A 20,835-nucleotide genomic window follows, 5' to 3' on the forward strand; every position below is an offset into this window, starting at 1 on the left:
CGTCCGTTCAGCCGTGGGTGAAGCTTTTCCTCTGGAAGCCGTCCACGCTGGCCCAGTCCACCAGGTTGTTCAGCTGGCGCTGCTCAGACAAACTGAGGCAAGCTGTGTGTGTACTGGTCAAATTCCTCTCCAGCCTGGTTATTATGGACAGATTTCTGTTTGTTTGCTGTGAAATGCGACAGTTATCCAGGAAACTGGCCTGGCTCAACATGTCGACAGTGTTAGAAAGATAAGATCCTTGCTTTCCTGTGTGTGCAACTTTCTTCTGTCACCTTGAGCGAGGCCACATTCCTCTGAGAAACCTTTAATCTTCCTGCTGTCAGCCTCGTGTCTGCTGCTTGGAATACTCATCTAAACGTCTCACCTTTTAGCAGTTTGCTGTTTTACAATTCAAATGCTCTTACTTTTTTTGGGCCCCCTTTCACCTCAGTCTAATCTGTCACAAACTGTCTCTGCACCTCTGCTTTAGGTCGTATCATTGAGGTGAAGAAGAATGGATCCAGCCACTGAAGGCCTGATGGGACTGAATGTGAAGACAATATGGAGTTAAGGCCTCTCTGTGGTTGAGGGGTTAATGCAGACGCAGCTCAATGAGTGCAGAAAAGCAGCTTTGAGTTATTCTCCCAATCCCACACCAACTAACAGCAATGCATGAGCACCCCCTAGTGCTGACGAGTGGAATCACTTGTGGACTGAGAAAGCTATCAGAGCCACACAGAGACAGAGTGAGAACTACGTCATAAACCTCAGGAGTTCAGAGGGATTAGAAACAAACAGTGAGCACCAATGAATATTTACAGAAACAAAATGGTTCATCAGGATACGTTTTTGTGAAAGGTCTCGCCCACGGGGATTAACCAATAGGGAACAGCCTTCTTTTAGACCTGAGGAGAGCAGACTGTTGATATTATTAAATGCCACTCAAGACCCACCTTTTAAGTCTGGCTTTAAATTACATTGTATTAATTAATGTATTTGTACATTTATCTATATTTTAGCCCGTTCTATCATTTTAAATTCACGTACTTTATTTTCAGATTACTTCCAGGAAATTCCTTTTAATGCCTTTTAATTAAATTTTTGATACTTTAATACATCTATTCTCTCTTAGTTTGCGAACATTTCCTTTATAGGCACCTTATAAAATAATAATATGTCCATGTTATGTTTACAATACGCTAAATTGGCAAAAAGTTATTCATAGACATGTAAGTACCCATACTTCAGTGACAGTAAAGATAAAAAAGGAACAAGTTGACTGGCAGTTTTAAAATGTTTATTAAAAAATAAAATAGAAAAAAATATATTTACATAAAAATGTCAAAAACAAAAAAACAAAAGCTGGGCAGTGGTTCCCTCTGGACACCGATAGCTTGGTGTCCATTACGAGGGGCTACTGCTCACATGAATCAGCCAGGACAAAGAGGGGCTGCCACCTTTCTCTAAAACAGCAGCCACCAGTTTTAAAATCCCTCATTTTATTGCAATGGGGGTGATGTTACATTGCATCTACATGTACATGTGTACGTCAAGACCTCAGCGGGCCAAGCCACGCTCCCTTCCCTTTCCCCTCACTTCCAAACCAAATCAGAAGTGAAGGCAACGTGGCGAGACAGACACCTTTAATTAACCGTTCCCATGACTGTCTGATGAGAGGACAGAGGACAGAGAGCGAGCTGCGTTGGGCCGCTGAGATGAACACAGATTTTAAATCCATACAGACTTTTCAAGATACTGCATGGAAGTCTTTGCTGTGAAGCTGCAGGCAACTCTAACCCCGTCGACAAGCTTCCATCACCAGTTATCATCATCAGCTCCTCATACATGCTGGTTCTCATCTCTAAACGCAGACATGGCTATGAGCGACACAGTTTGAAAGGGTTAAACAGGTTTGCCAACTACATCCACCTTGGTGTCCAATTTATGGGATTACATGGAACTGAGCATTTAATATGCCACAGTGATCTCCTCTCTACATGGATTAGGAAAATAATCATCCACAGAGAGTAACAGGGTGACGAGAGTATGATCGTATGACTGGGCGCGTCCATAATATATATATTTTTTAAGCTCAAATCATTAAAAATGTGAAGATAATTTCTCTAATCAGAGGTGATGATTAGCTCATAATCTGGGTTGCCTGTGAGAAACCAAACAGAAACCATTCACGTGAGACTGAACTGATGCCAGGTGACGTTCTGACGGACAGATCGGAGTTGCCATGGTTCAAGGATAAAGAAGAATTACTGAACAGACTCTCAGTAAAAGGTAAAGAATTGTCGTTGGACACTGGTCCCTCCTGAAGTGCACCTGCAGAGTGCAAGTCGCGCTCTCGGTGCACTTGCTTGTGACGGTTGGGCGCCCGATTAAAAAAAAACCAAACAAACCTGCGGTGGCAAGTCTCGACACTTTTCTTACACACGTTTCATTATGTCACACACTACACAGACCCAACCATCGATATTAACATACGCCATTCCTTACATTTCACTGATAGATGTAGAAAACTAGACTTTGAAACATATTAGGACCTTCGTACAAATACAAGGGGTCAGGGGATGGAGGGGGGGGGGGGGTTGTAGTTCAATTGAGTTGGCTTGAAGAGGCATTACTCCAGCCTGACAAGCATCGTTTGTCATTTGAAAGTAACCCCACTACGGAAAAAGACGAGAGTTGACACAATTAGATCCACTTGCATAGTAATAACACCAGCATGTGTAGTGTTCTGGGCGAGTCACAGCCTTGGACAGTCCTGTCTGTGAGTGTCTGTGAGTGTTTGTGTGACACGGTGTGCTCGCGGAATACGACGTACACACACACTCCAAGTAAACACAAAGAAAGGCATTGCAAACAATTAGCGGAAGTACCTGGCAATCAAATATACACGAGATTCCTGAATGGAATCAAAATATATTTCCCTTTCACTAGGGTCCTTGGTTCAGGAAGACCCCCTCCCCCTCTTCCTCCTTTGTCCAGAACCACAAAGGAGAAAACCTTATCGCTGAGCACCTTGGTGTTGGTCTTCACCGATATACAGCTGCGGGCATAGGGTTGACCCCATCAGCCCTGGGATCAGATTTCCACAAACCGCGTCCCTGAACTCGGGAGAGTAAGCATCTGAAAAGTTCTCTGACCTGGAATCAGTGGCTTTCTGCCCTCTTACCCAAATCTTAAATCTTTAAATTCAAGTCAGGCAGGCTGCTGCCACCTTGGCACCAACCTCTCCTACAACATGTTGTAAAAAGACACTAAGCACAAAAATGAAAACACACTAGCATATATGTTGAACAGAACAGGCTCTCTCAGGCCAAAATCCTGCACCACCTGGAAGCTTTTCCCTTAAAAAAGTCAGCCTTCCCCTGACTGACAAAATATGGCAACAGCTCAGACACCCACATTCAGAAGTATACACAAACGCACAATCTCCAGGTGGTTCTGCTAAAGCTTCAACTGGAGCTACTGCCCTCATCAGGCCACAAAGTACTTCCTCTCCCATCATTAGTCAGGAGATCCCAGGGTGCAACGTCATCCCTCCACTTCCCTCCATCATGCCTTAGACCAACTGGACTGAGGAACACAGCTTCCTGAAGAGAATTTCATGTTGACCTCGTCCATTTTTTAAAGACACATGAAGAAAACGGGGAAGGAATACCGAGATATGAGCTCCTCATCACACACAGGTGAGGAGGGGAGAGGGGAGGAAGAGGAGGGGCCCTGCAAACTGGGTCTATGTCAGCCTGATGACAGACAAACGCACACACATACACACCTCATGCACGCACACAATCACACACACACACACACACAGGAATACCAACCGACAAACACACATGCTCCAGAGATGCTGCCCGGGGAAATGTTTCGTAAACCAAATTTAAAACTCTACAAAAATAAAATAACAGTATAAAAACGCCTTAACAAACACACACAAAATTAAATAAGCATTTACTTTAGTTCCAAAAAGAAAAATAACATTATTGCACAAAATGAAAAACGGTTTGTTCTTAAGTGTATAAACTGTTAAAAAACAAAAAAAGTAACACTGGACCTCAGGCAGCTTGGCTGCGAGGGTCGAGGTCGAGGCGAGGTCAAGTGAACTGGGCGATGGCATCACCACTGAGTCCAATAGAATTAAAAAAACTAAAAAATAGGAAAAGGCCTGAAAAAAAAAAAAAAAGAAGAGAAGAACTAAAATACTGACAGTAACATAATACTGAAACTGTGAACAAAAGGTCATGCAGATGGAAAGGTAGCGACAGTAGGAGGAAGATGCAGAGCTCAGGGCTGCTGTTCCACGACGCGGCAGCCCCGCTAACAAAACTGCTGGTCTCTGGTCCTCTGTCTGTCCGCTGGTCCATCCTCCTTCAAGGCGAACTAAGAGCCAGGGTTTGCATCCAGAGAGGAGGAGGGAGGAAAAGTTAGAGGAAAGAGGAGTGGTTTCTATCTGCTCAGGCTAACCGGTAGGCTGTCCCTCTTTCTGCGCCGCCAAGTGTTGCGGTGGTACTGCGTGTGCGTATGGGTGTGTCCGCGGTTAGCCAGAACGGGGTTGTTGACCAGCGGGGGGTTGTGGAAGCCCTTCACAATGAACTTTGTTCCGTTCTGAGGAGGATCAAAGAAGGAAGAGAAATACATGAACACAACTTTTTTTTTTTACTGATGCACCAAAGAAGAAAACCTTTCATTTAAAACAGTATATTTAAGGAATTTGATTGAGCCCTGTACAACGACTTCTTTATTTTGGGTCAAATTAGATCAGGTAGTTTGTTTGTTCAAATCCTGGGTTTTCATATTTTTCCAGTCCTCGCTATTATTCCATAAGTATTGTTCCTCATCTCAACAAACTTTGTCAGATAGAACACAATCCTGTTTTCGGTTTTGCCCAAACCACTGAAAACCTGTAAGTTCATTTTTATAAAGCCATAGAAAAATGTGCTAAATTCCTAAATGAGAGTAATATTGAGGGAACTACAAATTTGAAATCTTAAAAAAAATTCTGCAAATACCAAAATATTTTATTCGTTCCTGTTGTTTAAGTCATGTGGTTAAAGGATATTGGTTGTCATCACATTTTACTGCATAATTTGATTAATTGTAGAAAATCATTTATAATAAAGTTCGTAGAATCACTATTGAGTATATTATTTGTACTTCCTTTAAATATGGAAAATAAAATGTAACCACCCCATTCAATATACCATATATCAGAGTTAATGCCAGTTAACTATCATTTGGCCCTGATAGTAAAAAATATAGCTGACATTAATGACCTTTAATAAAACTAACCTATTTAAAACATGTTTTTTACTCGAAAAGATACTTCAGATGCAGCTACACATAAGTGGAGATAATAAGGGAATAAAATTCAATTTTATCTGTATAGTGCCAAATCATAATATACATTATCTCAAGGCACTTTAAATAGAAAGGTCAGGACTTTAAAAAAAAGACCCTGAATCTTAATTATTGAAATTTTTTCCTAGAGACAAAACAGGTATATGACCTGAAATTTTGCTGTTAGACTTGAGAATTACAATTTTATGGCTGATTATAAAAATCTCCAGTCAGAAACTTAACGGGATTTATACCATCGGAACCACACTATTGAGCTGTTATGCATCACGTCCCTGCTCATCCCTTTCCCCACAGCGACAGATGCTGGAACATCAGGCCTCAGTGTTACTGTTCACCTATCGTTATGGATTACAGATGGCAGTTTCATTTTCTATGCAACCTGTTACACCACTAGTCTGAAAAGCACGATGTGAGTCAGAAAAGAGATAACAAAAGAGACACTTGGAAGAAAATGAAGAGAAAATGTGGGTTGGAAAGTGTGTATGCATCTGTGTGTGTGTGTGTGTGTGTGTGTGTGTGTGTGTGTGTGTGTGTGTGTGTGTGTGTGTGTGTGTGTGTGTGTGTGTGTGTGTGTGTGTGTGTGTGTGTGTGTGTGTGTGTGTGTGTGTGTGTGTGAGGGAGGGAGAGACAAGTTTGCCTTGACAGTGCGTTTGGAATGTTTGTGTGGCATCTGGCGCCTACCTTGTGTGTGTGGCTGGAGTGGGGGCTGGACAGAGGCTGGGGGCTGGAAGGGGCAGGGACATGAGCATGGGCTGGGGGGGGCATGTGGAAGAAGGGGGGGAGCCCGGTGTCTATACACACCTGTCTGCCAGGTATGGAGTGCATTGCTAGACCACCGGGCAGGGAGACGCGAGCCTGGAGGAGGGAAAGGATAAGAATTACTAAGACGTCAGAGCAAAAAGAATATCTCAGCCTTCCCAGATGTTACTGTCCTTTTTTCTTCCGTTGTAATTCCAAAACTCATCTAATTATGTGTTGGTTTTTTTATACTTTTCTACATCTGATCTAATGTAATGCCTCCTGCCCTCGCTGTGTGCCTACCTGCGAGCCTGGATGCATGAGCAGATGGTGTCCTCCCATGCCGGGCTTGCCAGCGCCCATAGTGAGTCCTGGTGGCAAAGCGAGGCCCAGAGACTGGAAAGACGGGTACGGCGGCAGGGCTGGTGGAGGGACGGGACATGGCAACGTTGAATCCGAGTCCTGGCAGATCAAGAAAAGAGAAGTGATGAGGGGAAAGGTGTGTGTGTGTCCCTTATAGCTACTGTAGGTTTGTGTGTTTCCATTAGCTGGGTTAGAGAATAAAGTGCTATATGCAGCTGCATCAGGTTGGTAGCAGCGTTTACACCATTATGTTGGATGATGATTGCATATTCATAAGAAACTCTTGTGGTGCCAGAGAGTTTACAGTATCATTTACAGAGGAATAAATGGACGGTGCATTATGGAAGCATAGTTCAACAGGGTAGCTGTCATGATAACCGACTCTTTGCCTTATCAGAATTTACTTGATAAACAATTTCCATCTGTTAGTTTGAGTATAAACTATAAAGAGTGTGCGTGTGTGTGTGCGTGTGCGTGTGCGTGTGCAGATGTCCATACGTTGTCTGATCCCGACAGTGAGGAGACAGAGGAGGCTGACGAGTGCTGCTGAGGGCTGGAGATGGACATGGGTGAGTCTGCGCTTTGGGGCGACACTGAGTCCCTCTGCTGCTCCTCCGGCACCACACCGCCGCCGCCACCCAGCACGCAGCTGGGCTCCTGCTCCGACACGGGCTCCTTGGGAGGTGAAACTAGAAGGGAACAAACGAGAGGTTAAGGATGGATGGATAATCTACGGCACACACTACAAATCAAAACGTGTACCAGGTTTATTTCAATATTTTTGCATGAGCTGTAGACTAATCTATAGTCTTGTTATAAGAGTTTTGTTTCTGGAGATATTCAATGAAGTTGTTGTGCATAATATACAAATAAAACAGTTAAAAGAGGCAGACATTTTCTACGTATTAAAATAATCATTCTTTATTCAGTCTGTTCTCACAGCCTTGGACTCAAGACATTGTCTCTGTACTTTTCAAATCGAAGAATGTTACCTCTGTTGTCTGTCCGCGCCAGATCCCTGCCCCCCCACTTCTTAATGATCCATTCCCTGTAGTCGATCACTTCCTGGGTCAACCTGATTATCCGGCCCAAGGTGCTGCAGGAAGGAGAGAGAGGCGGGTTTTCACAGAGCCCCAGCTTTACCCACAGTATATTTAGTTCTGTTGAATGGACTGCGTTCTTACCTTTCGCAGTCTTTGTTGGGATACGACCGTGCGAGTGGCGACACAGCGTGGCTCAGGACAGTGTAGGCATAGTCAAACACCTGCTTGACGTGCATGGCGCCATAGGAACCCCTCCCCACGTCGTTACCTTCATGGTGACAAGACAAATTGAAATTGAAATTTTGTGCTACTATTGAATGTTAGTATAGGAAAATAGTATGTTGGAAACACTATTTAACACCAAAGCATATGATCAAATTGCATTGCTATATATTAGAGTCAATATGTGCCAAACCACGTGAACTGTGGGCCTTATGTGGTGGGGAGGTATGTGCTTCTATCGTTCTAGCTACCTCTAGTTATGTTTTCACAGATCCAAATAAATGAGCGGATCCATGAATTTGTTTCACTCTCTCTGCAGCGTTTTCAGGAGAATTAATTCAATCTATGGTGGTAGCGGGGGTGCATGTGCATACGCACGAACATCACTCTCATGTGCAGATTCCACGTGACGGGTTCACACTTTTATGCAGACCCAGATCAGAAGGTGGAACATTGTGATATATGGTAATTTTCAACATTTTCGTTGATTTTTCAGAGAATAATTTATGGATCTTGCTTAATAAAATCGGTAAAAGTGTAGGGGACTGATATTTCCAAGTGTGTGCATTTTGGATCCAGATCCAAATAAAAATCTGGATCTAGTGAATTTAAATGATGTTTTATATAGGAAGTGCTGGGCCCTGGTAGAGGTATGCACTCTTCATTCATGTTACCGATTCATTAGCTTGTAAAATACACTGAGGCAACGGAGGTGAAACGTAGTTTAGTTCATTCACATTGCGTACCGTTGCTGCCTTCCACCATGTCATTCTTCATACCACCATTAGATGGTGCCAAAATTGGAAATGTTTGAAATACTTGTGTCACATATTTTTTGTAAATCTGCCTTTGGTTTCAATTATTTTACCTTTAAGAACAATAAATAAACTTCAAGAGACACTGCAATACTTTCTTTTGATTCCTCAGTTTTTGGCTAAATAAACTGTTTAAACAAGTAGCCATAACTTAAGTGGACATATCTGTATTCACTGAGAACTGGTGGGAAACACACCTGGAAGCAGTGGGTCCTCTATGCAGAGCATGGATGGTCTGTATCCATTTGTCATGGCCTTCATGATCTCCTCTTTGGGTATGTATGCGCCTCCATTCTTGATGCGGATCCCTGTTTTCAAGTAGTTGAAATGGCGGCCGTACAACTCAAAGAACTCGATCAGCAAGACCCCCAAGTTCTCAGTTGGGTTCCTGGCATCAATACGAGGATGAAGCTGAGGAGAAAGGGTGAGGATTTGTGATTATTGTGTATTAAAAACAGGTACGCTCATGATTGTAATCTGTCTGTCTACAATACCAGATTCATTTATAAATGTGGTTTACTAAAACAAATCTTACTATGCTGCTGTTGCTACTAAACTACAATACTGCCGGGAGTTCTGTGTTAAAAGCACTGCTGCCACAATATGTAAAAGAGCTCCTCCTCTATTACAACACACGTCCCCATCAGTGGCTGTGTTTCTGTACCTGGAGGAAGCTGATGACCATGAGGATGAGGCTGTAAGAGCTGATGCCCCCAGTGAAGACTTCGTTCAGATCTCTTTGCAGCAGAAACTGCTTCAGTACAAAGATCAGGTAAGGCAGCACTGGATACTTCTGAAAGTAGAAGGGGAGAAAAAAGTGGAATGAGAAAGCGAAAGTGAAAAACAAATGTGCACAAATTCATATTTACAAATGCATGTTCAAATCCACAAATCTTAAGTACAGATTTTTAACTTAAACTACAGATGAAGATGTAATAATGTTCGCAGCTTCCTGTGTGTACAAATGTCTACAATTATTTGTGACATTCTTTGTGTCTATTTAAAGATTGTTAAACGCATGTGCATCAGGATTACCTGATGCACACGACAGGCCAAGGCTATATTGTGACTGAAAAGACCCAATCAGCAAGAGGTTGTCAGTGTCGACGTAAGCAGCGTTTCCAAACTTCTCCGTTTTAGCAGCTCTAAAACTCTGGAGCAGTGTGGGTGCCAGGCCTATCCGTAGCAGAGTTGATGTGTTTTGATGTTGATGTAATTTGTGACACAGCTAAATAAACTTCACAGCATAATATGAAACAAAAATGTGTTATTCGATCATCACAAGATATGTATTGTTTGTATTTATTGCACATCCATATGCCACGAAAAGAAAAACTCTCTGCTGAGGCCATGGTTACAGTGATTCAATGTTTTTATGTCTTTGCTGTGGCAGTTGAATAATCATAATCAGTGCAGTGTATAAACCGTTACACACATACTGTCTAGCCTCCAACTGGGCCAAACTTTCTAGGGAAGATATTAAATGAGGCTTCCTGGAGTCTGACTTGATAATGTGCTGAAACCCCAGAGAGCCCAAGAATGGGAATTACAAATATGTTCATTTTCCAATTGAAAAAACAGCAAAACCCCCTGGCGGCATGTGTGTGCATATCTGTGGCAGTGGAGCAGCATGGTTGACATTTCAAATATGCTTTTAAGAAGCGACAACAAGCCTGGAAGGTACGCTATTCCAACTGGCTGCATGGGAACCTGACTTGTGAAAATTAACTTGGAGGAGACCCCTCCATGGTAAGACGGTACCGGAGTCCATCAAATCCATGAATTAACAACGTCAACCATCACTGGATTGATGCTGAGTGCGGCTGTCAGGAGCAGCCTTTCAAGCTGCGGCATGTATTCCCAGAAAGCCATAACACAACTATGCAACAACAAAGGACAAAAGCCAAGACCTGACAGATCGCTGGATAGCACCTGGAATTCCTCTCTTGCATTAGCCACTACAACCGTGACTGAGAGATCAGGCAGAGATCCACCTTCAGCAGGAATTCTGTCCGTGCCACAGGGCGAAATTCACCTCTTCTCAGTAGATCTGGACTCAAAGTCTCCACAGACTGTTTGACTTAAGTAGAGAGTATACCGAGCATGGTAGCTGGGGTCTGTTCCAGCTTCAGTACAGGATTGGACCGGAGTTTCATGTAAATGCTTTAAAATGCTGCCTTGCCTGATTCACAGAGGGAATTTCCAACGTTCTGTTTTTAGACCCCAATGTAAAATGGTAATTATGTGACTTCTCTGGTGTGTTTTTTTTCTCCATTTAAATATGTCTGCATGACCTTTTTCTGCTCTTGTTCTGTCTGGTTTTGGGAACATTTCAATTCACAATCCTTATCTAATTTTAAAATGCAGAGGCAATGGGTGAACATGCATTTCTGTGTGTCATTTGTTGCCTCCTGGTCTGATTTAACAACAAAAACACGTGTGTGTGCAGCCTGTGGATCCTCGGAGCATAATTCCGAGGCAGATGTTGTGTCCCACCTTTACGTAGTCTTTAATGAAGCTCGCCGCCTTCACCCCAGTCTCCACATTGAAACTGATGTCCACCTTCACCTCAGTTTCCTGGTCTGTCAGCTTGATGATTGGCACCTGAAAGAAGACAAAAGCCATTTTAAGATATGAACTCCAAAGACTGTTGGATCTGGACGATCCCTAGAGTTTGCCTTTCACATATGAAGAATGCAGCAGGAGATTCTCGGTAAGATATGCTTAGAAAAAAACTGAAATCTCCAGAGAGTTCAGGTTTTCAGGATTTAGTTTTGCATCCGTTTCATGTTAGAGACGTCATCGTCCACTCGCTCTGGATCCACCAGCTGTATTCTCACATCGGCTCATACAGAAATGATCCGGGGGAAACTCGGAAGAATGTCCACAGGAACTGACTCAGACATTTGTGTTCTCACATACAGCCCCTTTGGATAATTTCAGGAGATTAGCAGTTTAAGTGACTTGTAATAGCAAACGATTACAGTCATTCATTATCTAACTAGATACAGCCTTTTAGATGGAATAGACAATTCTAAAAGTGTAAAAATCTGCCGATAGCTACTTATTATGTCAGTCAGCACAGTATCGAAGTTTGCCTTGTAATGTGCTGCGGAGCAACTGTTCCCAAAACTCCCAGTGTGGCTTTGCAGCTGTGAAAGCTTCCACAAGAGTAGATGTATTCCTGACACTGAGCCGCAGAACAAGGGCTTAACGCTAAGAGGAAGTTTACAATGACAATAAGTTATGTGAAAAGTAAACAGCAGTAAACTGAGCAACACTGACCTGGGCCACAGACTTCAGTGTTCTTATTACAGTGGTATGAAATAAACTGAAAATTGTATATTCTTTATCAGGAAAAAAAGGACCATTAAATCCACCACAGCTGGCCCAACTCTCATGCAACCAGTGAAGGACCCTTTTAACTGACCGTTTGAAGTCCATAAGAACTTTTCTAGGAATGCAAAAAGTGCTGCATGCTTCTTCCTTTCGAACCGGATGAGATGTGTGTCAGGATGTCATCATTTTCAAGAGAAGGACGAAGGGGGGGGGGGTCTCTGCAAGTTTGCTGGCTTTATTGGTTAAGTTAAACTTTGAGCTCTTTAGAAAACCCTAAGTTTTAGGTGGCTGTTCCCAACAACGCTTAGGTTTTAGATTGGGTTTTTATTCAGTGCTTTAAGTCTCCATGGGTTAATATATGTTGTGTTGAATGGATGACTCTTATTACAAACCTGTTTTAGTTAAGGACAGAATGCGAACGTAGGATGACACAAAGCACAGAAGAGTGGAGACACATGGCCTGAACACTTACTGTAGCTTTGTCCAGCACTTTGATTGAAAAGGGTTCTGCCACATTATGCTTGCGGAGAGCTTGTTCTAGGTCTTGCAGTGGGGGGCGCTCCCACTTCCCAAACACCACCAGGTCAATGTCACTGAGGGCAAAAGGAAATTACCAAAAACATTACAGTTAAAATTCTGAAGAACAAAATAAAGCATGTTTTTTTGTCTTTAATCGTGAATTTGATAGCTTGCCTTGTTGGGAGGTAGAGTCCTGTGCTGAAGCTGCCAAATATCTGGACCTGGAAAAACAACGTTGAAGATATATGAGCACGACGACCAAAATCACTGTAGTTCAACTGTTAAAGACAACCCTATATATAGATGAGCTAAATGAGGGACATTTAGAGAAAACAAATAAACACTGACATTTCATAGTCTGTTTCGCAACAGCTCATTTGTGGTGATGATGTACATGTCCAATTCAAATGTTTGCAAACTACTAGGTATTTCCGGGTTCCACTTCAGAGACGATAAGTGCAGCCAAGTTGAGCGCGCTGCCAAATTAAGTATACAATAGCAAGAGGGAAAAAATGCTGTGTTTTGGGGCTGCAAGCAAAAGCTCTCCAAAGGAAGCAGAGTGGAGTTCTTTCCCTTTCCGTCTGGTAAATACGACAAGGCAATAGCACAAAGACACGGCAGGATTAATAGGTTGAAATGAAAAGGGAGGCTGGTACAAATCAGAGGCTTGATCCATTTACCTGACAATCTGGCTCACAGTGGAAGTGGGGAAGACTGGCAGCCAACAAATCACCACTGCGCGTGTTTTACATGATTAAGTAATGAGAGGGGCATTACATCAACCCTACCTCAGTGCACTACTCAACCAGCTGCAAGAGCCCCTCGCCCTTTTTTCTGCACACACAAAGTGCAAATTCCGTGCAAAAGACAATGAACATTCTGTGTTTTAAAAATCAAACCACTTCTATTTACTTCTGCTTCATTTACTGCCTATCAAACATCATTAAAAGAACTATTAAAGACGCCTTTGCAATGTCTGACCCATCCACATGACCTCGAGCAAAAGCAGAGAATTGAAAACAGTTTAAATTTAAAAGTTGTTATATTGAACAAACTGCAAACCCCTTTAAAAGAAAAGTGTTGTCAAAACAAGGTATCTCTACAATTATTTATGAGCAATCTGAGATCACAGTTTGTCCGCATGCCAATAAGTCCTCCTCCAAGAGTGGACGATTTAGGAGCCTGCTCTCTAAGATATTATAATCTTAAAAGAGGGCTAAATTGATCCAAATAAACAGAAGCGGGGGTGTGTGTGTATCTTACATCTGCAGTGGGCCAGAGCTCCTTAATAATCATCTCTATTCGGTTCACCACCTCCTTCCTCATAGCTGCCTCTTCTGGCCGGGGAGACATGAAGTTGTAGAAGTCCATCACCTCCTCGTGGAGTCTGCGGGGGAAAGGAGGATGAAAGATGGGGGTTATTCTCACCACATTAACACCCATACAACAAACAGGCCAGCATGAAATATGAACTGACTGTGGGTACAGTGCTTGGTGTGAAACATGACCTTTGATTTAATGTATTTCAAATTTCTTATTGCAAAACTGAATGCAACTAACAGCCATGAGGATAGAGTTGGCTTACATCTTTGAGAAAAACCAACTCTCCAGATGGCCCAAGATAGGTTTCCTTCTTATCGCTGTTCTGGTGAACCTTCGTCAAGCACAAGCCAGACATGCAAAATAATGGCTGAGTATGTTCCAGTGGAGGTATTGCATAGTTTCTGTTTACCAATTTTCTGCTGCACTTGAGGAATCTAGTTTCGTTGGTAAAAAAGGATGCTTAGCAATAAAGTACTGACATTTTAAACCAAGAAAGGCCACTTTAACATTTGCAAAAGTATGAAAGTCCCTAGTAAAACCATATCACTTAACTTCTGATTAATCTAAACTTGATACCAGACTAAGACTGATTCATGAGAGAGTCCACAGGCCCAGAAATAAGCCATAACTTAAAGAATTGGTTCATCCAAAAATGAAAATTCACTCATTATCAACTCACACCTATGCCGATGAAGGGGTGGGTAAAGTGGTTGAGTCCACAAAACACTTCTGGTGTCTCAGGGGTAAACTTTGTTAGAGCAGAATCCAATAGAATTGAAGTAAAACCATGACATGCCTCCGCTAGCTTAGCCACTTCTGTGGGACTTTTAGGTTTAAAGCACGGTGGAAATTACCTTGTTTCGAATGTCTGGGCTCGCAGACACTTGGATGACACCTTACGAGTAGTATGGAGGCATGCTATGTTTTTTCTGTTGAAGATAGGTCACTAATGTCTTGAACCGTTTACCCCTGACACTCCAAAAGTGTTTTGCGGACTCAAACACTTCACCCTCTCCCCCCCATCAGCATAGGGGTCAGTAGATAATGAGTGAATTTTCATTTCTGGGAGAACTATCCCTTTAAGTGGCCATGGTAAAAATGGAAGGGCTCTAAAAAGAGTTCTTCTGATCTTACTTTCAGTGAAGACATTTGGTCCCCACAAGGACCCAAGAACTACATACATCTCCAAGGTTCAAATGGGTAATAAGAAAAAAAGAGTTCAGTGAAAACACTGAGGGCCATATTGTTTCAGAGTCTGAGAGTCCAGGCCTTATTGTTATAGCTGATATGGTTCTATGCTCGGCAGAGGGGGGGGGGGGGCACGTTTAATGTAAAGATTCCTGACCAGTTAAAGGCCTCTGAACAGAGGAACTGTTCAACCCTATGGCCATTCATTTTCCTTTCAAAGAATGCATGGCATGATGTCAGTGTGAAATACAGAACAGGGATCCTGTCACAATCAATTACCAGAGCCCTGGAGAAAATGCAGGCGGCCCTTGTACCCTCTCCACTCGTTGGTGAAAACTCTCTTCCAGGAACCCAGACGTACCGGGGGGGCGGATGCCAATTGTACCCCACTGTCACGCCCCCCACTGTCACACTCATAATAACAACTGCTACTACATCTTCTCCTGAAAAGCTACTTTAGAGTTGTCTCCCTTCAACAATTTAGGGCCCGGTGCAACAGTAATCAACGGTGTTCACTGGTGCAGTATCCATAACCGCACCACCATGACAGCCATGTATCTTTACCGAGGAATCAATGGTTTTACTGCATCACACAGTGCAAATCCCTCTACCTGAGACTACAAAACGCACCCCTGAAGGCAAACCACTGCAAGACTAGACAGCGCACAAGCCAAGACTTACATTTGAAAAAACTTTTTAGAACCACATATACTGAGGGAAAAAAACACTAAGCGCGTTAGTCGATTACCAAACAAAACATCAACAAAGAACCTAGAACTCCAGGTAGCTTCGATGTAGGAGTAGAGGGGGGGAACTTCGGCTTCAGGCACGTGGAGCTGCTTTCATGAGAAACACCAACTGGTTGTAGAGACAATTCCCAGATGGGTGCAGTCAGCCATTACAAATATTACAATTTCCTGCAACACACTGTGCAGGTCTTTTTTTTTTTGTAAGAGGGCACCTGTCAAAATACTTTCACTTACACAGCTCCTGCCACAAGATAGTCACATTTATACAACACCTACCAACCATTTATAATCACAAAACAGCACCAAAGCAAGATTATAATAAAAAGGATAATTATTGTGTCCATATTGATAATATTAGTTTGGTCCGTTCTTACGATAGGTCACGTGTACATTTAGTCCCACCCCTGTGTGTTGCGTCACACCGATGGGGTTGAATAACCTGGAAAATGAAGTACTGACTGTGGGAATAACGACTAGCATCGACATTCCTGATGTGGACAGAAAGTCCCACACGCTCACTGTAAACAGACTGATCCCTGTGATGCGGACAGTTGTGAGGAGCTGCATTAGGAGATTGAATGACCGGCTCAATATTACATAATTTAGCCAAACGCGTGAGCTTCAACCTGGGAGCGGTCGCAGCCTTTTATTTTAGTTTGCAGTTTAATCTCTGCTTCATTATTCGGCTTGGTTTTGCTTAATAATCAGGAAGTCATTCATTTTACTATAAAGCTGCATGCTTCTGTAACTTCTCTGTGCAGCCAGAGGAGGGGGGGGGGCGTTAGCTAAATTACCCGTAAGCTCCTCCTCCATTAAGCTTCATCCAAAAGCAACATATCCGGTGGAAACCTTCTAAATAAATCACCCACTGAAACACACACACACAACCCAGTAGAATCAGACTGTGCGGCTGAAATAATAAACCACTTCTCTAACTGCGTGTTGTCTAATGGCGCTTCTCAACACCTCCGTTCAAATCCGATTTGTAACGGCCCATTTTCAAACTTCAAAAATCACGGCACTTCCGGTCTGGCTCCGGCCCTTCAGCTGTGTGACTCTGACAAACCCGCACATCATGTCGTATGCGCCACAGTATTCAACCCACACGCAGTTAATCTGTGCGATTCAGCCATTTAAAAAAAAAAAAAAAAAAAAACCTGTAGCGGTTAGCAACGTTAGCTCCTGTGGTGGGGAAGAGTTGAGCCACTCACCCGAGGACCCCGGGGTTGTACGTCCTCGTCTTCCACGGCGTCCAATTGCTCGCGTAATTCCCGTTGGTGCAGTTCGAGAGCAGGTAGTTCATCCCGTAAGTGCTCGCCTTGTTGTCGCTTTTCCTCCGGCCCGGGTGGTGGTGGTTGTGTGTGTGGTTCCCAGGTGCGGAGGGGTGAACCTGGTGCCGCTTCACGCAGACCGGCTGTGGGTTGAACGCCGGCTGCTCCTGTATGTGACGGTGGGGGTGGTGATGATGATGATGATGGTGTTGGTGGTAGAGGTTGACATTATGGTCCATGCTGTCGCTCAAGCTAAAGAGCAGGTTGGCACCCCCGACGTTTTTGTTCACGTTGCCCGATACATTCCCACCCATAGTCCTCTCGAGAGAGCAGCCGGAGGGGGGACTGTCCGTGCCGGATTCCTGCGATGATGATGATGATGATGAAGAGGAGGACGAGGAGGAGACGGATCCCAGGGGCAGGGGTTTGCCATCAGCCGGCTCCGCGGCGATCTGTGCGTTCCTGTTGGGCAGTGCTGCGACCCCCAGCGCGGAAATCGCAGTGCCGCTCATGATGCCGCTGCGATGGCCGCTGCTCCGACTGGCAGTTACGCTGCCGCCGCAGACGCTCCTGCCCGCTGCCACCGCGGTCGCCACATTCTTTAAAACATCCAGCGCAGCGTAGTTCACGCACTGGTTGTGGAGCTGCTGCTGGGCGGAGAGCGTCCTCGCTCCCTGAGAGGTCTCCCAGACGTGCATCCATAAGGCGTTCGCAGGTCCTTTCTGTTCGGGCTGAATCCAAGCTACCCTCGGATCCATTCAACTCCCCTCTCTGGTAACCCCCCTCTACTGGTGTCGAACCGGAGCCCGTCGTGAATCCGCGTCGCTCCCTGGGCCCGTCGAAAGGTCGCTGCTCTGTCCGGGGTTACGCACGGAGAAGGGTTTAGACGTGGAACCGAATCAGGGCCATTGGTAGAGTGTCCACTTTACGCCGCTAGCTGGAGAAAAAAAATCGCTAGCCGTATCCCTACGAGAATTCAATATGGCGTATTCTCTTCAAATGCATGCGCATGCGCACTGCGAGGGGTTACTTTAAATGATGACTGCGCCCCCCCCATCCGCCCACTCCCCCATCGCTCCGATGAGTGATGAATTACACTGAATAGATATTGGATTTTTGTCTGCCATCTGATAGACATTTAATTGAACAACAGATGAAATAGATGTCAATATTGTATAAAAAGGGATCCGAGGCTCTGGGAACCCGCGAGTCATGGTCCTCCTTCTCCACCTCCCGGCCATCACCACCGGGTGGGTCCGTGAGGGGGTATCCCCATCAATACGAGGCCCGACTGTGTCTGCGCCCCGGAGGGACACACATCACAGAGCTGTCTGGAGATATTGGCACATATTTAAAACTAAAATTAAAAAAAAAAAATAGTACAGTGACAATTCTAAATAGACCTGCCTGCTGCTGTAACAACTGGATTTCCCCGGTGTGTGGATCAATAAAGTTTTTATCTTATCTTATCTCTCTCTTAACTTGCTTGCCCTGTGGTAATGCTCCGGGGTCTGCTTCAGAATTAATCCTTGTCATTAGTGAGTTCTCCTCAAACACTTTCACAATCTACTGTCACTTTTTTTTTGTATTGTTTGTGTGTTATGGGCAAAGCATTAATAGCACACACAGCTTCATGTGCCTCTGTTTGGTAAAGAAGAAAACTGAATATCACAACTCTCCAAACATTGGACAGAGAGGGAGACCACATGGTGCTGTCTGCTGGCGTCTGAGATACTGCTGGGGGCCAGAATAACCACAACCTCTTGGCCCTTGACATGCTGCTCACATTAACACCAGAGAATAGTGCATGCTGCATAACACACACCGAGTCTTTTGTAGAAGCACAAAATGGAATGCCGCCTTCTTCTGGATTTTACTACGCTGCGGCCACTGCATCCAAATGCACGTTTTCAGGGGGCAGCACACACAGCAGGTGGTGTAGATCATTCCAGCCTCTGTATGACGCCCAGCCCCTGTAACAGCAACCCCCCCCCATTGCCCATTAAACTCTATGACAGAGCGGACAGCACAGGGAGGCTGGATGAGGCATAACCAGCACCTTCCTGGATGCCTATGAAGGCAAGAGAGAGAGAGAGAGAGTGAGGGAGGGAGGCTCTTGCATGCCAGCCTCCTACCACTGCTGCTCACGTGCAGCATGTGACAGAGTCGAGGAAAACCCCCCCAGAGGAAACTATATGCCAGCTATGTGTCAGCTAGGATATGTAGCACTGTGCATAACACACTGAGGCAAACGCACAGCTGCTCACCCCCCCCCCCCCCCCCCACTGTACGCCTATAGAGATCCAAAGCTCTTCCTTTCCATCCCCATCTTACACTGTATCAAACACCGGTGTTTGAGTGACACGCGAGATTGAATTAGATATTCCTCTCACCTCTCATGTCACAGTCTCAGCTCAAGCCAAAAGCACACACTGACTGGGTGCCGGCGCATGTGTGTGTCTGTGTGTGTGTGATTTCAAGGCTGGTTTGCCTCATTGTCAGCTTTTATGGGATTACCACATTGGTGATGACTGGACCATGGCTGACGAATGCCTAACACACACACACACGCGCGCGCGCACACACACACACGCGCGCACACAATGGGCTGGAGAAGTCACCATTATGCCCACAGGCATAACAGTGAGGAGATCATATTAAAGAAGCTTGCAGTTGTCTGAGGCTGCATGTGGCTTGAATGGTAATGAGATCGCAGAATTTACTAGACATCGAAGAACCCACATGAGTGGAAAATCTGTATTTACATGGTTATATCAACAGCTATTATATCAATTCCACATTTCTAAGCATGAATATATTTCCTGCGGTGTTGAAGCCTCACTGTAGGGTTATGTACAGTTTACTGAAGACACAGCCATAACCAAGGGAATAGCATTTGGCTGCAGAGCAGCGCCCCCTGCAGGTTCACAACTGCAGAACTACCTGCCTGCCGCACCTACAGGCAGGAAGAATTTAGACCCAAAGATACAGACATGCTAATGTTTGCCCTTTACAGGAGGGAAAAAACAACACCACCTGCAAGTCATGAGTGTATGAGCTGTATTTATTTATTTTACAGATGCTATTTGTGTTTGAGGCTTTGCATTTATTTTTCTACATACAAACATTTACAATTTAAACCAGTTAAACATGTGTTAAATAACTTTCCTGGATGCTAGGACTGGAATTAAAGATGAGTTCACCCTGATAACCAACCCCGCTCTTGCAAAACCTAGCATTTTGTGTTCTGTAGCCACGAGCTGGAATTCATAAGGCAACTCAAGCAATCATGAAACATTAGGCATTAAAAACAAACAATAAACCTGCAGCTGTGACTCTTTTCGTCTGAGGGTGTCAAATGTGTTAAAGTTGAAAAAGCTATTCCTATTGTTGCCTGTAGGAGGCGACACTGCAGACTAACCCCGTTCCTTTTCTTTCCTACAGTACATATGCCACAGGCTGACATATGTATATTGACTATTACAGAACAGCCCCCCCCTTGTGGAGTATCTGCTGCCTGCATTAATAAACATGCAAATAAAGAGTTATGAGTCATTACACTGAGTCACTTTGCATATAAAAAGGAAATCTGTCGGTGTCTGCCTAAAAGGCATTAAAGTCAGATGGTAGGTTCAGTAAACACTGGCCTTGTTGTATATAGTGATGCAATTACAGGAAGCGTGGATACAGAAGATACACACAGGAAATAGCCTGGAAGAGCGAGAAAGAGAAAGAGAAAGAGAAAAAAAAGAGAGAGGATCTTGTACATGAAGGATGTCACTCCACATAGCCTTCAGCGACACACAGCCTTCGTTTTTCATCCCACTCAGACACAGCGGTCCTTTTATTTATTGATGGCACCATGTCTAAAAATGATGACAAAACCCTTATTTTCAATACATTTTTTTAATTC

General features: G+C 44.1%; 1 protein-coding gene across 2 annotated transcripts; it reads right to left on the minus strand.

Annotated features, from left to right (window-relative positions):
* Positions 1–1,259: 1,259 nt before the first annotated feature.
* On the minus strand, positions 1,260–18,112 carry tent4a (terminal nucleotidyltransferase 4A). Of its 2 annotated transcripts, none has more exons than XM_034599832.1 (13): positions 16,863–18,112; positions 13,655–13,778; positions 12,566–12,612; positions 12,345–12,465; positions 11,030–11,137; positions 9,198–9,326; positions 8,731–8,944; positions 7,638–7,764; positions 7,446–7,549; positions 6,952–7,142; positions 6,394–6,552; positions 6,154–6,207; positions 1,260–4,599 (listed from the first exon to the last, which is right to left on the minus strand). In XM_034599832.1, the coding sequence occupies exons 1-13, from the start codon at positions 17,678–17,680 to the stop codon at positions 4,441–4,443; spliced, it is 2,355 nt and encodes a 784-aa protein (XP_034455723.1). In that variant the 5' UTR covers positions 17,681–18,112; the 3' UTR covers positions 1,260–4,440. The 2 variants fall into 2 exon arrangements, with proteins under 2 accessions (XP_034455723.1, XP_034455722.1); XM_034599831.1 differs by having other exon boundaries at positions 6,034–6,207; positions 16,863–18,110.
* Between the last annotated feature and the right edge of the window lie 2,723 nt (positions 18,113–20,835).

This window comes from Hippoglossus hippoglossus, chromosome 11 (assembly GCF_009819705.1).
Source record: "Hippoglossus hippoglossus isolate fHipHip1 chromosome 11, fHipHip1.pri, whole genome shotgun sequence".
NCBI lineage: Eukaryota > Metazoa > Chordata > Actinopteri > Pleuronectiformes > Pleuronectidae > Hippoglossus > Hippoglossus hippoglossus.

Excerpts from the sequence above, each read along its gene's own strand:
- tent4a (XM_034599831.1), bottom strand. The coding sequence starts at position 17,680 with ATGGATCCGAGGGTAGCTTGGATTCAGCCCGAACAGAAAGGACCTGCG. Across the intron at positions 12,613-13,654 it reads AGCTCTGGCCCACTGCAGAT|GTCCAGATATTTGGCAGCTT; the intron begins GTAAGATACACA and ends TTGTTTTTCCAG. Across the intron at positions 7,550-7,637 it reads CCCAACAAAGACTGCGAAAG|CACCTTGGGCCGGATAATCA; the intron begins GTAAGAACGCAG and ends TCCTTCCTGCAG.